The sequence below is a fragment of the Phaseolus vulgaris genome, chromosome 2 (genome assembly GCF_000499845.2).
Source record: "Phaseolus vulgaris cultivar G19833 chromosome 2, P. vulgaris v2.0, whole genome shotgun sequence".
Taxonomy (NCBI): Eukaryota; Viridiplantae; Streptophyta; class Magnoliopsida; order Fabales; family Fabaceae; genus Phaseolus; species Phaseolus vulgaris.
Window position 1 is genome coordinate 35,684,488 of NC_023758.2, and position 17,480 is coordinate 35,701,967.

The following is a 17,480-nucleotide window of genomic DNA, read 5'->3' on the forward strand; positions in this document are numbered from 1 at the left end:
GTAGATCTATGAAATTGTGAGTTTAAAAAACTATTGTTCTTTAATTCTGAAATAAAGATCTCACTTGATTTGTTTTTCAAGATCTTGGTTTTTGAAAATAAATTGAATCTTTGATATCTCATTGTATTCAAAGCATTTATTCTTGATTTTGTTCTTAACATGGTGTAAAGATCAGAATTGATAAGTCAGAAATAAAATAAAATTTGTTGATTCTGAAATATATTTTTGAAACGGCTTCCTGAAACAAGGAAATCAATTTGTTTTTCTTTAAGTCAATCTATTTTTTTTTTTCTGTCATAATTTCTTAAATAGTATTTTTACAAAAATTTCTCTAACTCTTGAACTTAGACTATCATAATCTCAACAATTGTTCTTTCTTACATTTTTATTGTCCAAAGACTATAACTAAATAAATATATCCAAAACAAAACAAAAATTACAAAAAATGATATTTTTTTTAAATGTAATGAGTTAGCTCGTCACTCCGTTAACCCACTATATAATGAGACAACTACCAATTTCAGACAGTATAACCCTAATGGACCAGTGACAGATCAAGCTAAAATTGATTGAACTCGTTTTATCACTCCTACTATATCTTAAATTTTAATGATTTACATGTATATACATAAAGAAACATGTCACTTAATAAGTTAACTAATCTAGAAATTGATTCTAGGAAAAAAGAAAATCACTGGTTTGAAACATATAGGTAAAACATACTTTAGAAACTGATTTGGACCAATGAAATTTAGATTTTTTTTTCTTAATGTATCATAGGTTTTGGTTTGGTTGAATGAACATTATTCCTTTGTTTTTCTCTATTTTTAATAATTATGTTCTTTTTATACAAATTACTATTAGTATATTTTAGCTATGCAATTAACTGAGATGTCATAATATAATAATTATCATGCTAAAGAACACGTGGATCACATACAAAATAGCATAAAATAAAATAAAAACAAAAATATGAAAGATTAAACCAACTCATAAAAAAAACAAAGAAATTTTAAAAAGTAGCCTAAATTTTTAAACCAAAAAATTAAAAACAAAAATGAAAACAATGAAATAAACAAAAGAATATAACGAGTAACTTCCATGAAGACAATTCAAATTCCAAAAATCCAATTAGATTAACCTTCGTCATTATTGGGTTGACTTTTTTTTTAAGATCATTTTATTAACTTTCACCCTAACTTTAAGAAAACGTCCTAATCTCCTAGATAATGCATAACTCATTTATCTTTTTATTCTTTAATATAAAAAAACAATGAATTGTATAACAGAAATATTAGTGTAATTATTTTATGCATAAAAATGACATAAAATTTTAGAAAAGATTAGGATAATTGAAATATGACTACGAAAACTTAAGATAGATAAAAAAAAGTATATGCAAGATAGTAAATGACACTTATATTCTCTAGTTTTAAAATAGAAATATATTTTCTATATCTTCAAATAAACATCTATGTATAAATAAACATTCACTTTTCTATACCTTTAATGAATAATTTATATTATTTTAAAATATCACATTGACTATAACTAAATAAAAAATTAGAAAATAAAAAATGAAATTTCAAAATATTTATAGGAAAAAATTAAATTATTTAATTCTTATATATTAAAAATATCATAAAAACTAAATAATAAATGTTTTTATAAAAATAGATAAATTATATTTTTAAGAAAATATTATTTTAATATGAAAAATAAATATTTATTAAATATATTACTAAATTTGTCAAATTATTATTATATTTCTATATAATTTTAATACAAGTATAACTTAAGTAAAATAGTTAATATACTTGTTATTTTGTTATTAATAACAAGGAAAGTGAATAACAACATTGATGTTACCATAGAGCAAACAAATAAATTATTGTTAATAACATATATGTATCACCTATTAATGCCAATGCTGCAAAAGCAAATTTAATTCATGAAAATAGTAACACCTAACTTTTAACTTTGAACATTGTTAGTGGTTAAGCTTTTTCACATTCAACCTTTTGTGGTGAAAAAAGACTTCGAAGTTTGATCACCTGACATGGAAACATGTCCTCGTCTTCCAATTATTAGCAGTGCGTAATGTCATGAATATATTGAAGTAAAATCAAACAATGAGTGAATTTAAAAGTATAATCAGAAGCATTTGCTACTTAAATATGTGTAAGAATAACTAATAATGGAGAAAAAGGAATGCAGAAAAGTTGCATATCTAGAAAAGTTGAAAAGTTGCAATGCTTGACGTTTACTAGTCTTACACAACAGTAATTTTATGACAAATTTGTGGATGATCTAACAGTGACAACTAAAACTGATCATTGTAGTATTTGACTACCATAATCAGCATTGAACTTGTCGTATTTGTGGGCATGGAGATGAGCAGATGGTCTTGTGTTTCTCAATGCTGTTTCTATATCTTCAGATCTGATTGGCCCAACTTTTGGCAGCTCTGTAACCCAATGATTAGTTTCAGTTCGAGAGGAGTAAAATTAAGCTCAAGTAAATATTTAAGAAAATAGCCAACACATTGTTAACAGAAAATAGCTTATAGTTGAAAAATCTATATAAAAGAAGCTGTTATCATCAATTTCCTGTGTAAACAGACAACATACCATCTTCAGGCACCACCTCCTCCTGTCTCTGCTCAAGTTGTGACATTAAGCGTCTCAAGGGCTGCATTGCTGTTTCTTTACAGAGTAATCGGATATCTGACCCTGAAAATCCTTCTGTTTGATCGACAAGTAAATCATAGGGGATCTGCTCCTCGTCAGGCTTTTGAGGAAGGAGTTCCTCAAACATTGATCTCCTCGCTACTGGTTCTGGAAGTGGTACAAGGATCTTTTAGTTATGGTCAAGGAACAACCATTAGACAAAGACTGACGAGCTTTCAATTGCAAGCACGGATTGCTTATAAGGGCATCATCTATATACATATTCGACTGAGATCTATTCTCAGTAGTATTTTTTTTTCTCACCACCAAAGTTATTCCCTACCAAGACAACAATTTTATCCCAGATATTTTGAAATAATAATAATAATAATAATAATAAACAATAGACAACGAGCTTCAAGTATGCCAAGTTTACAAACACAGTACTAGTCTACAATGCATGTCTATACGGACTGCAATTAAAATTTAAACCCAAAACAATAATTGCTCTTACTTTAGATTATAAACCAAGCATCTTAGATAGAATGCCAGTTTCATTTAGAGCGAATAAGATGTCCAAAATAAGTAATGTAGGAAACAAGAGTACTGAGATGATACGAGATGCCCAATAATTTATTCAATGCTCCCAAAAAACATTTGGCCTGACAATTTATCATGCACACTAATATGATGCACAAGCTTATATTTAAAGGATACACGCTTCTCAAGACGTCGGAGCATGGCTGCATCCAATTCCCAGGGAAGATTTGTTGCCGCCAAGACAAAAACCAGTTCATCAGTCCGGGTCAAACCATCCATCTGCAATCTTAATCCAAATGATTAATGTTTGAGAAAGCAAAGCTCATACGTCACTGTTTTGATGACAATGCATATTACGATGCAGGTGCTTGAATTTTCAGAGGACACAAGCTCCCAGGTAATATGAAAAAACTTTCACAATTTCAAAGGCCAACTATCATGCTCAAAGGCCAACTATCATGGCGAACTTAAATAATTAATAGATGAAGTTGTAATAGCTGAAAAGGAAAAAATCTAACAATTTATCTGGATATTTGTAATTTTTTCGGAAGCAATTTCTCCTTAATATTTGTTTGCTGTTCAAATTGTGCAATGAAATGTTGAGGATCTTCCTGTGCCCGAGAAGGGAACTGAAGAAATGCAGGATTATGTGCAATATAAAATAAAAAGTACATAATTCGTTGGATAGCTGAAACTTTTAATTGCCTGAAGCTTATCTTTTTTTATTAATAAGAAAAAATAAATAAATGTAAATCACTTCAGGGTAATCCAACTCTTATACAAATCGACAAAGACCTCCAAAGTCTTTCCCTAAAAAAATGTCAACTTTAGCATCCTACCAACAACAACTAATAATACACCCGCAAACACCAAACCACCCATAAGGAATCTAACCAATAATACTAAAACATCACTTAATCAAATTCATACAAACCAGAGAATCAAGACACCAATCAGAATAAGAAAAACAAACAGAAGGTACCTTGGAAATTACCCAAGACAGACCTTTAATTGACCAGAGTGAACATTTCTGAAACATCAATCATACCACCTTTAAAAATAAAATTATTCATGTGCCTTCAAATCTCACTTACTACAGCAATCCAAATCATCCCCCAAACTAAATTAACAAATTCAAATGCACTACACATCTTAAATTGTAGAAAGTTATGACTTGTTTCATGATGATCTACAAACACCAAACCTAGCCAAGTGTAGTCCTGACACCAAACAAGTCAAGCTATTCTACACTCAAAGAACAAATGGCGATAAGACTCCTCATCCTCCCCACACATACTACATAGGATGCTTTCGACCACTACCCCTCGTCTTACCAAATTAGCCTCAGTGTCGATCTTATTTACCAACACCTTCCATGTTGTGACTTATCATTATTGCTTATTTAAACAAATGATCCAACAACCTTCTAAAGTTCATCTTCAAGTTTATGGACTTCATAATAAGGGTATTTTGTTACAAAGATTGAAGCACAACATATTTTGGATGAAGAATTTTAAAATGTGAGAACTTGAAATGCGAAGTAATTCAATTTAAAAAAATTTGAGAAATAAATTTGTATTATTTATTTTTTCAAGCATTTTCATAGAAATTCAGCACAAAAATATAACTGTTCTAAGCTATCAATACATAACCTAATTTCTCTTCGGCCATTTTCTAGTTTAAAAGTATTATATTGAGCACAATTGTAATTTATATGACACATTTCAAGTAGGGGTGGTCATGGATTGGATTTTTCCAGATCCAATCCAAATCCAAATAAATGGATTGGATTTAAAATCCATATCCATTTTAACTAAATCAAATTTATTTAAATTTTTTTAAAATTCATTTAAAGTGAATTAAATCTAGATTAAATCCACTTTGTTAATTAAATTAAATTCACTTTGTCAATTACATTAAATTCATTTTGATATGGACACACACTAACTTGGCTCGAATTGAGCCTAAGTCGACTCAACCTGGACGCAGACCAACTCGGCTCGCTATCGGCCCGAGCTCGGACGGCTCGACATCGGCCTGGGCCCAGACGGCTCGACATCGACCCGGGCACGAACAACTCGACATCGACCCGGGCCTGAACGGCTCGACATCGGCCCAGGCTCGGACGACTCGACATCGACTCGGGCGAATCGACATCGACCTGGGCCTGGACGACTCGACTTCAGTCTGGGCTTACTCGGCTCAAATTCAACCCGGGCCTGCTCAGCTCAACATCGACCCAAGACTGCTCGGCTCAACATGGGCTCCGGCCCGCTCGGCTTGACATCGACCCGGACCCGCTCGCCTCGACATTTGCCCAGGCCTGCTCGGCTCGACATCAGCTCAGGCCCGCTCGGCTCGACATCGGCCCGGACTTGCTTGGCTCGGCATCGGCCTGTGCCCGCTCAACTCGAGATCAGCCCTGGCCCGATCGTCTGGATATCGGCTCGGGCCCGCTTGACTCAATATCGGACCCGAAAGACTCAGCTCGACATGGGCTTGGACCGGCTCAACTAGACATTGGCATGGGCCAACTCGGCTCGATATCGGCCCCGGCCGACTCGGGTCAACTCAATATCGGCCAATCAGCTCGACTTGGCCCATCGACTTTGCCCCCAAATGACTTGGCTCAACTTTGGCCCATATCGACTCGATTCGACTTGAGCCCGGACGACTCAGCTCGATGTGGACTTGGGCCGACTTTGCTCAACCTGGGCTCAAATTGTCTTGGCTCAACCTGAATCGGGCCAAGTCAAAATCCAACCCAAAATGCAATTTGGATAATCCAAAAATGTATCCAATCTATATCTAATCCATATTCAATTAAATGGATTGGATTTAAAATCCAAAAATATGGATTTGAATTTGAGATAAATCCATTTAAATAGATTAAAACTAACATAGATTTGGATAATTATGGATTGGATTTTGTAATTTGGATTTTTTGCCCACCCTTAATTTCAAGTTATTTTCATTATGTTTATCATTCATGATTAAAAATATTAGCGTATTAATCATGATTAGATTGATAATGCGGTAGACACTGGCAAGCTTCTTCAATAAGAATAAATTAACTTTCATTATTCTATTCGTCTCAAAAAAGTAAAGAACAAGCTTCAAATTTACTGGTTTATAATTGTATTATTAGAAACATGAATACTAAATAAAGAATTAAATTTAAATACGTGTAAAGGCACATTGTCATCAAATTATAAATTGTCGTGTATTGTAAAATTGTAAACTATTGTAATAACTACTTTTAAAGTCATGCTGCTTGACAATAAAAAATTTTACGACGGCCAAGTTGCTACTGCACCTTTAAGTAATGAAATTGATATATCTGTTTGTAAAACAATCCCCTACAAGTACAATATTTTTTAAATGTTTTGCTGATACGTGAATCTGATGTCCCATATGGGTTCTAAATGTAGGACAGGGGTTCGGCATTATTTAACTCCGAAAGCTAGCTCAAATGGGTAGAATTATCCAAAATCTTATTCCAAGGGGCATTTTGGACCATAATCCTAGTTGACGTGGGACATGTAAAAAATAGTATAAAGTATGAACTAGGTGAAGGTAACAAACTTGATGATTATAAAAATTATGTTAAATGTAAGAAACAAGCATCACCTGAACAAGAAGCTCAGTTTTCAACCGTCTGCTTGCTTCATGTTCACTACGAGCTTCACCACGTTGACTAATGATTGCATCAATTTCATCAAGAAATATTGTTGAGGGTGCATGATGCCTTGCAAGTTCAAATAACACTTTCACTAACTTCTCCGAATCACCTGCAGTCCAAAATAACTTCTGTAAATGTACAGATTCTCAAATGAAGCTTGCAAGTTCATCAGACGACTCGTCATTAGACGCAATACTTAAGAAATCTTGTTTGATAGTACATCTATTAAACTTCATTTGTTAACACCTATATTATGAAGCTTGCAACTTCTTTCTTGTGTTTTTTTTCCTATTTTCACATCAGGAAGGTTGTCAAAGGAAGTAAGAGAAAAAAAATCAACTGTTTATTCAAAGAACATTCTTAATGCACTTTAGAATGAATCCGGGTAAGTTCTTGAACCCTTCTACAGAGAGAATAGATATAAAAGATAGAGCACAATGAGAGATATGTTATCTAAGATCTCACCGAATAATTTTCTTGTCATTTGAACTAAAAGGAAATTACATATATGAGAGTGATTCAATTATCTAACAACTGCACTTACCAAGTCGAAGGCCCTAATTCTCTCACAAAATAACAAGATCCTCTCTCCCTCTTCTATCCCTCACTTTAAAGGCAACACACCCTAGTTCATATATTGTAACTAGATACTAAACTAATGGGTAACTACTCTAATTCAGCCTAACCAGCTGATATATTGTAATTAGCTATTAAACTAATGGGCAACTAACATACATCTGACCTCTAATGGCAACCAACTGATAATTGGCTTACAGTGAGATGTGAGAAGCTCAAAATAGCAAATGGTGCAGATTAAAATTAAACTCAAGTCATGCAATCAATTGTTTTAATCCAAATCACACATGCTATATCAAATAGTTGTTTTAAGCTTCACTGTCTGATATTAGACCTTTCTTTAAGATATACATATGCTGCATATGCCTCTCTGTCTATTTGGCTATTTCAAACACAAGGGTGTTGAACAAAAACCTTTCCAAACCAAAAAGGGCGTATGTCAATTGACCAGATGCAAGGTAGTTATCAACATAATATTTGAAGAAAAATAGTTAGTTCTACATCTTCCAGACAGAGATCATTCTATTTCCTTTAGAGAAAATAATACATATACACTACAATTATAAAAATAAACACATTCATGTTTCATACGGTACCTAGATTTAGATTTACAAAATAAATAATCTAAAGAAGAAGAGGGAGAAAGTTATATGAAACATGCCTCGCCATTTGCTAACTACAGATGATGCGGAAATATTAAAAAAAGTAGTGTTGCACTCTGTCGCAACTGCCTTAGCAAGCATTGTCTGCAACATTCAAACCAAACTTAGGAAGTTATTAATAATTCAAAAAGGAAAAAATAACTGCTCTAGCAAAATATGAAAATAGGAAGGCTGTACATTTACTGTTTAATTTTTAATTTTTAATTTTATGTGCATACATACACATTAATATTCTCGTACAATTTTAGAATGACAGTACGAGGCAATCTAGTGAATATTTTTTTATGGAATAACAATACAAACCTTTCCTGTTCCTGGTGGCCCAAAAAGGAGGATGCCCTTCCATGGTGACAACAGACCAGTGAAGTACCTAGAAAAATGACAAAGATTAGCTTGATCATGAAATTTTTTTACTCATATCTCTGGTTCTCTAGTAAACTTTTATTAGCACATATGCAAGTCTAGGAAATCAATTACTTAACCATTTCAAGAACAATATCTTAACACAGCCATTTTAGCATGACAGGGAGCTTAGAATATAATCTTAAATTCCGTAAAACATAAAATAACTAACTGATGTGGTCAAAATTTCAAAATAACAAATCTTTGTCATAGACGTAAGTATCTTTGTCATTTTCAAGCAAGCATCATCCGAAACATGTGAATCAGCTAGACCTGTTTCTGTTCCTTTTTCAACTACTTTAAAATGAGATTTTTTCTTTTCTAACAAAGAAAGAAAATAACGTAAAATCTGTATTCATCACCGGATCTCTTTTATTAACTTCGTCCATTGTCCAGCCTGGTTTTCCTCATCCCTCTTTTACAAGATCAAAAACACAATTTGCTCTCCTGACCGGTGCCTCCAATTCTGCCCGTCTTAACTAATTTAACCATATTTTTGTTATCTTCTCAACTAGAACCACAACAATATCTTCTCAAATACAACTATTTCATGTTATCTCCTTTCTTATATCGTCACACATCCACCTTAACATTCTCATTTATGCAACTCTCTTTTTTATTTATTGTCCCTTTAAAGACCAGAATTCACTGTCACAATATAGTCAGTTTGTAGTCATTGATAATCTTCCTCTTAAGTTTGGTATGCAGGTACTTTAGATCTTCATTAATTTCTCCATCATGCCATAATCGATCCTTGATACTTAAACTTAGAGACTTGTAGTATGACCTCTTGAATTTTACTTTCAAAGCGCTTTCCTCTTATTTTTGCAAAGCATATTTGTCAACAATCATATTTTATTCTTCCATATTTAGCAGATTATAATTAAAGTGTATAATGGGAATATCCATGAATTACAGGAAACTAATTATATCCCTAAATCATAAGGATATTATTATCCTTGAACCATAGGTATATGATGTGTGTGCGTGTACTATATATATATGATGTATTGTTAGCAATAAAATCATTTCGACCCTAATATTTGAGATGGTATCAGAGAGCGTTCAAATCCTGAGAGCCACCTCTGATTGGGATCCAAAACATCCTAGATGATTGCCTATAATCCAAGATGATCTATTCAACTCAATCATGAGGAGCTAGAAAGAGTAAGGTCCTTCCATAGTAAACTGGAAAACCCAAAAGTGTTCATTGACACATTATGGTATGTTACCATTTTTTGTTGGATTTAATGTCTCAAATGCACCCTTCCTACTACTGGATTTTAGACTCTAGAATCACTGATCATATGACACCTCTTCATAAATTCTTTTCCACATATTCCCCATGTCCTAGAAACAAAAACATTTCAACAATTGATGGAAACATGATAACTGCAGTTGGTCAAAGAGATGTCCAAACAAACCCAACCATAATTCTGAAAAATGTGCTACATTTTCCTAAATTGTCCACAAACCTGATATCTATACAAAAACTTACAAAAGATTTCTCATGTAATGTGATTTTTTATAGCAACTCTTGTATATTGCAGGACAAAAATCGAGGAGGATGATTAGACATGCTAGAGAATGGAATGGTCTTTACCACATGAAAGATCTGAATCTGCCCATTAAGAGTCAATCTTTTATGTCTACAACCTCCATTCCCAACACAGAAAAAGTTCAGTTGTTACATTGTTGTCTAGGACATCCTTCACTTCATGTTATAAAGTTTTTGTTTCCTACCTTGTTCAAAAACTTAAATCTGCAAAGTCTTCATTCAGAGGTGTGTGAGTTGGCTAAACATAAACATATACCTTTTCCTATGACTAATAAAATAAGCACATCTCCTTTTTATCTTGTTCATACTAATGTGGGGAGTCCTTCTAAAGATCCTAATATTTTAGGAGCTAAATGGTTTATCACCTTTACTGATGATTGTACAAAGGGTAACATGACTTTCTCTCCTTAAACACAAATATGAGGTTAGCTCTCTTATTATGCAATTTGCATCACTAATTAAGAATCAATTGGGGGTTACTATCAAGAAAATAGGTTTGATAATGCTAAAGATTATTTCAATCATACCTTAGATTCTTTCTTTCAAAAGGAATGGATAATTCACGAATCCTTATGTGTTTACACATCCCAACAAGGAATTGTTGAACAGAAAAATGAGCACTTACTAGAACAAACTAGACCACTCCTTTTTCAAAATAATATTCCAAAAGATTTTGGGAGAAAGCTATACTTACAATTACTTATCAAATGCACACATTACCTGCTACTGTTTTTTTGTCTTTAAAAAGTCCAATTGAAGTTCTACACTCATTCTATCCCCACACATAACTCATACACTTAAGCTTCCACTTAGAATATTTGGGTGTGTAAAGTTTATACATATTCACATACAACTAATAGGAAAACTTGATTCAAGGGCTATTAATTGTGTTTTCCTAGGGTATTCTGTCATACAAAAAGAGTATAAATGCTTTCATCCCCTTTCCAAAATATTTTGTGTCAAGACATGTCACCTTCAATGAGTAAGTTAGCTATTTTAATCATCCTCATCTTCAAGGGGAGAGTTTAAGAGAGGAAGATGATGAGCTTTTTATATCCCTAAATCTGTTTTTTGGATTAGAAAATGAGTTTTAAAAAAGTAATCCCATTAAAACTGAAGCAGAGAGAAAGACAGTAGAGGTGGAATCAAAATCCTAAATCTTCTGATCAAAATTATGAATCTGTAGGACCAGTTATTACACCACATGATGATACAAAGTTTGGAAAAATGTTGGGTATGCCCAAAGAGGAAAGGCCATTCCAGGTTCTACTCATATTCAAGAGTTCAACCCTATATCATTACATGAGGTAAATGTGTTTGACCTAATTCTACTAGTTGTGTTGTGATGATCTTACTAATAATGAACTCTCTTCTATAGAACCTATTGCACAGGTAGACCAAAATTTAGATTTCCCAATTACTCTTAAAAAAGGAACAAGAACCACTAAACCACAAATTATCTATTTTTTGAAAAATTCTCACTTACCCATATAACCTTCCTAACAAGCCTAAATACCACAACCATACCTTCTTTTGTATGAGGCATTAATTGAAAAAAAAATGAAAACAGGTCATGGATTGAAAATGGAGGCATTGCAGAAGAACAATACTTTGAAACTAGTCACTCTACCACCAGAAAAAAAACCTGTTGGGTGCAAGTGGCTTTACCCACTCAAATAGAAGGTTGATGGGACTATTGAGAGGCATAAGGTCAAGTTGATGGCTAAAGGATTCACTCAAACTTATGGAGTGGATTACTTGGAGGCTTTTGCACCAGTTGCAAAAATGAACACAGTCAAAGTAATTTTATCATTGGCAGCAAACCATGATTGAAACTTGCATCAATTTTATGTGAAAAATGCATTTCTATATGGGGATCTTGAAGAAGAAATATACATGGAAGTACCACCTAGGTATACAGTGCAGAGTAAGGCCAACACAGGTCATGGTCAGTAAGTTGAGAAAACAATATCAACAAAGGTAACAAGAACCCGTCCTAGTCGAACAACTTCAATTGTCCAAACCAGAGGTAAGAACTCATACCTGTGAAACTCTTGAGGACACCTTAAATACTGCTTTTGAACCTAACCTAAATGATTTACCTATTGCCTTGAGAAAAGAAAAAATATCTTGTGCCAAAATATCCTATATCCCAATTTGTGTCTACCGAAAAACTTTCTATGCAGCACCGGAGTTTTCTTTCAACTATTGATTCTATCAAAATCCCTACATTAGTACAAGAAGCCTTAAAAGATGAGCATTGGATTCGAGCCATGAATGAATAAATGAGCGCATTAGAAAGGAATGAGACTTGGAAGATTGTAGAGAGATCAAAAGATAAGAAAGCAGTGGGTTGTAGGTGGACATACACAGTTAAGTATAAGTCTAATGGCACACTGGATCGGTATAAAGCAAGGTTGGTTGCAAAAAGGTATACTCAAACCTATGGGATCGATTATGAGTAGACTTTTGCTCCAATGGCAAAAATGAATACAGTCAAGATTATTCTCTCCCTGGCAGCACACTTTGGTTGGGCGATGCATCAATTTGATGTTAAAAATGCCTTCTTGCATAGAAGCTTGGAGGAAGAAGTATACATGGAGATTTCACCTGGTTATGGTGCTGGTTATGGTGCTATTAATGAAGGGAATAAGGTGTGCAGACTTAAAAAGGCCCTATATGGTCTTAACCAATCACCTTGTGCTTGGTTTGGAAGGTTTACTCAAGCTAAGGTATCTTTGGGGTACCGACAAAGTTAAGGTGACCATATTCTGTTTATAAAACATTCTCAGAATGGTAAACTCACTCTACTTTTGGTCTATATAGATGATATGATTATTACAAGTGATAATGAGATTGAAAAACAAACTTTGAAGGAGAGACTGGCTGCTCAATTTGAGATGAAGGATCTTGGAAAGCTGAAGTACTTCCTTGGGATAGAGGTTGCTTACTCTAGACAAGGCATCTTTATTTCTCAAAGAAAATACATCCTTGATCTCCTTAAAGAGACTGGTAAGCTGGGTTGCAAGACCACTGAAGTGCCAATAGAGCAAAATCATAGGATTGGGAATGATGAGAAAAATCCAAAGGTGGAGAAGACACAATATCAAAGACTTGTGGGAAAACTCATTTATCTATCACACACTAGGCCAAACATAGCTTATGCAGTTAGTGTGGTTAGCCAATTCATGCATGATCCAAGAGAAAGACACTTGCAAGCTGTAAATAGAATTATTCAGTACTTAAAAGCCTCTCTAGGGAAAGGATTGATATTCAAAAAAGGGGAAAACTTATCCACGAAAATATATACTAATGTTGACTATGCAGATCAATTGTTGATAGGAGATCCACCACAGGCTATTGCATGTTCCTGTGTGGAAATCTGGTGACATGGAGGAGCAAGAAACAAAATGTAGTTGCAAGATCAAGTGCAGAAGCAGAATTTAGAGCCATGGCTCAAGGGGTTTGTGAACTATTATGGATGAAGATCATACTCGATGATCTCAAAGTAAAATATGAAGCTCCTATGGGTTTGGTGTGTGATAATAAGTCCGCCATCAGTATTGCACACAATCCAGTTCAACATGACCGAACAAAGCATGTAGAGATAGACCTACATTTCATTAAGGAGAAGTTGGATAATGATCTTATAGCCACCGAGTACATCCCTTCAAGACTCCAATTGCCAGATATGTTTACTAAGGGACTTCCCACAAAACAATTCAAAGATCTTACTTGCAAGTTGGGAATGATAGATATACATTCACCAACTTGAGAGGGGAGTGTTGCATAATCAGGAGAATTATTATGTAATTAAGTGCAAATTTCATTCTCTATTTATTAGGACAAATTTGATTAGATTTGTACAGCTTTAATCACCCATTATTTCTTGTTTTCATTACCTATTATTTCTTTCCTTAATTAGGTTGTAAACAGTCTATAAATTGAGACTGTAATAACAATTGTAAAACATCTCAGAAATATATTTCATCTATTTCTTTCAACTCACACTATAGGAACAATGAATCAAACATGTCCCATTAAGTGGTCTACTTTCCTATATCTATATTACACAAATAACAGTCTGTACATATATTGATAACTGCCCTACAACAAATAAAAACCACTCAGTAACTGTCACAACAGTTACATTACTGTCCTATAACATTTAAAAAAATAATCAAGCCTTAATAGAATAAGCCTATCTTTTATTCCTTCTAATGTACACCTTTCATGGTTGTCCAACTTAAATTGTAGTATCAAATTATATGACCCTTTTATAAATCATCCCATTAAAGCAAACACAAAATACCATTAAGGCACTAGGCAGTCCAAAGACATGACCCTCCCAAAAAAGGTGAGAAGAGAGAAGCTTCAGCTGAAAAGTACAGGCATTTCACTAGTTAGAGCTACTAGAGCCCATGAAAGGAACCACACTTCCATAAACCCTTACATCAATTTGTCTTCTGCATGGTACAACCTACTGGGCAGGTAATTCAATCTATGATGTGGAGTGGCAAGTTGGCAATGGGGAAGCCACCGTTAAAACCATGAATTTGTTTTCCAAAGTAAAATTATGTATGATTTACTCCATTCAGATGGTAAATGAAAATAGATGTATAAATAATCCAAAACAATGAAATTAGTTTGTATATAAGAATACTCCATCCAGTCAACATCTTGAAATATATACTGATAGGCATGAATTTGTTTTCCGAAGTAAAATTATGTATGATTTACTCCATTCAGATGGTAAAGGAAAATAGATGTATAAATAATCCAAAACATTGAAACTCCAGCAGTTTGTATATAAGAATACTCCATCCAGTCAACATCTTGAAATATATACTAATAGGAAATATCTACTATCTAGATAAAATATTGGTTCAAGATATTTCTTATTACAAAAGCTAAATCACCATACAGTTAAACTAAATCAATAGAAATCTAATCTTAACATTACTGTTATCCTTGCTTCATCTTAAATTAAAAACACTAGATTATTCATTGATCAATGTAAATCATCTACAATATCCAATGAAAAGATCTCATTTGTAACATACACAAGAATATGTTGACAAGCAGTGAAACAAAATGGTTGTCAACATCTCTAAGGAATGTTAGGTGTAGAATATTTTCAATAGGGATACCTACCTCGGATACTTAATTGGCATCACAACAGCCTCTTTCAGTAAACGTTTGGCATTCTCTAAGCCCTTGATACTTTCCCACTTCACATCTGGACTTCCACGAATGATATCCCTGCAACAATATGATGGGCAACGCAAAACATGTGAAAATTTTGACTAGCACACCGGTAACTTCTCCGAGTAGTCAGCAGTTGAATCAAAAGTGTTGGAAATATTGAGAGAGAAAATATACCTACTTAGGCTCTCTGCTAAAGTTCGCATTTCTGCAGATTCAAAAGGTGGAAGCAAAGATCTCTGCCTGAAAATGTTAGGGATAATTATCTGAGAAGTGCAGATGACTAAATTCTTCTATCTTCCGTATTTTCTAGGTTATCTGTAATTCTAAGAATGAATAAATTCTCTATCTTCCATATGGTCCCACAGAATCACAAAACGTATACGTTGATAATGCTAATGGTTAAAATTGTGAGTACAGATTAAAGGGTCAGTGTCAATCGTAATTCATTCAACAAAAAATATCAATTGTGAATTCTAAAAGATGTAAAACTGTATATTATTGTCAACTTCTCTTTACTTGGTAGCAAATTCTCTACATTCCACATAGTCCACTAGAGTAGAAGAACTCAAGAGATGATATTACTAACTGTTAATTGTGAGAAAATATCAAATTATCAATTTTAGTAATGGCTGCTAAAATATGCACATATGATATTTGTATGTTTCCTTTAGGTGAGATGAGAACCTCAAAGGTATGGAATATGCATAAATCTCAGCAAATTCAAAATGCAATGAAAGAAAACAGAAACTTCATTGATCCTATCATCGACTGATCCTGAATGTCTATTTTTTATAGTGTGAAGGACTTTAACCATAGCTGAACTAGTCTGTTACTCGATCAACTACGAATGGCATCCTATCTGTTTCTGATAAAATTGAATTTTAACATTTTTAAATGAATATGTGCTAACGACAGAGTCCAAGAACACAAAGTGATGGCTCAGCAAATCATACGGTCTTTCATCCATATTAACCGGCGAAAATCCATTTGAGTGAATCTGGTTCTGCCCCTGAAACACAAAATCAAAGCATGACGAAGCACAAATCAGCGAAGTTTCAAGGAGTAATGACCGGTTCCCCAAGAAACTTCTGAAACACACTACCTCAGTTCGATGCTGCTCATAAAAAGCCATTTCCGATGCCTTTTTCGCATGCGGATTGCCATTGGACACAACGCCCAACGAGCCTCCATTACTGACCACCGCTTCATCAGCAGTCTCGCCGTTCTTGTCGGCCTTCTTCCTACCAAACTTAGCATCATAATAAAATTTGAAGTCCTGAAGATCCAAAATTAAAACTACGTAAAACTCTCGGTAACAATAAAAGTAAAATTCAGTCCACCACAGAATCAACAAAACCAAACAGACAAAAAAAATACACAATCTATCCAAGCAAAGTTAAATTTCCATGACATTATTCAAGCTAGTGAGAAAACAAATCGGAGCAACCATAAGAAATCCATATCGAATTATCAACAAAACGCGATTCGGAATGTGGTGGTATGAAAAATGAAAAAACAGGGAATCGAGAATCGCAATTTGCGAGGAAATGGAGAGAGAGAGAGAGAGAGAGAGAGAGAGAGAGAGAGAGAGAGAGAGAGAAGAGAAAGTAAAACACCTGAAAAGACCAGCGCGTGGGCATTGGATCGTCGGCCATCATAGAGAGAGAGAGAGAGAGAGTGGAAGAAGCGTTTCTCCCTCTAGAATGGATCACCAGCGAAGTAAAGCTTCCACTCTCTCTGGCTCTTGCTAGAGAGTGTGAGGAACAGCCAGAAAATCGATAAATAATGGAAAAATTACACTTTATTATTACTATAATGTGCAAGATTTGAGAGGAGCTTCTTTCACGTGTGCTGACACTTGGGTTACTAATGTCTGCACCAATAAATAATTACACAGAAGTCTGCCCCAATAGATGTTACTCTGATTAATGTGATTAACGGACTTATTTTCAATGCACCTAATTCCTCTACTTCTTAATGTTAAAGTTTTCAACTTATTGCTTTTTCACTGCCCATTTTTGTCGGCCATCAAAAAATATTTATCTTAAATATTAATTTTCATTTACTAAAAATCATAAATGAAGGAACATGTTCAAACGTTTTTACTTTCACTTGAAATATTTTGTAAATTAAAGTTGGCAAAAATTAAATATTTCATTCATTTTATCCATTTATATGCTGTC

The 17,480-nt window shown here is 33.8% G+C and overlaps 1 protein-coding gene across 1 annotated transcript; it reads right to left on the bottom strand.

Annotated features, from left to right (window-relative positions):
* Positions 1-2,137: 2,137 nt before the first annotated feature.
* Positions 2,138-17,246, bottom strand: LOC137811719 (uncharacterized). The gene is made up of 11 exons (XM_068613556.1): positions 16,914-17,246; positions 16,400-16,573; positions 16,251-16,306; positions 15,472-15,537; positions 15,244-15,351; positions 8,433-8,499; positions 8,129-8,213; positions 6,840-7,000; positions 3,387-3,488; positions 2,631-2,856; positions 2,138-2,467 (listed from the first exon to the last, which is right to left on the bottom strand). The coding sequence occupies exons 1-11, from the start codon at positions 16,953-16,955 to the stop codon at positions 2,334-2,336; spliced, it is 1,221 nt and encodes a 406-aa protein (XP_068469657.1). The 5' UTR covers positions 16,956-17,246; the 3' UTR covers positions 2,138-2,333.
* Between the last annotated feature and the right edge of the window lie 234 nt (positions 17,247-17,480).

Bases quoted from the DNA above. Each gene is read 5' to 3' on its own strand.
- LOC137811719 (XM_068613556.1), bottom strand. From the start codon at position 16,955: ATGATGGCCGACGATCCAATGCCCACGCGCTGGTCTTTTCAG. The intron at 8,500-15,243 runs GTAGGTATCCCT...TCATTTTTCTAG, and splicing joins ATGCCAATTAAGTATCCGAG to GTACTTCACTGGTCTGTTGT. The intron at 7,001-8,128 runs GCATGTTTCATA...TTTGGACTGCAG, and splicing joins TGTAGTTAGCAAATGGCGAG to GTGATTCGGAGAAGTTAGTG.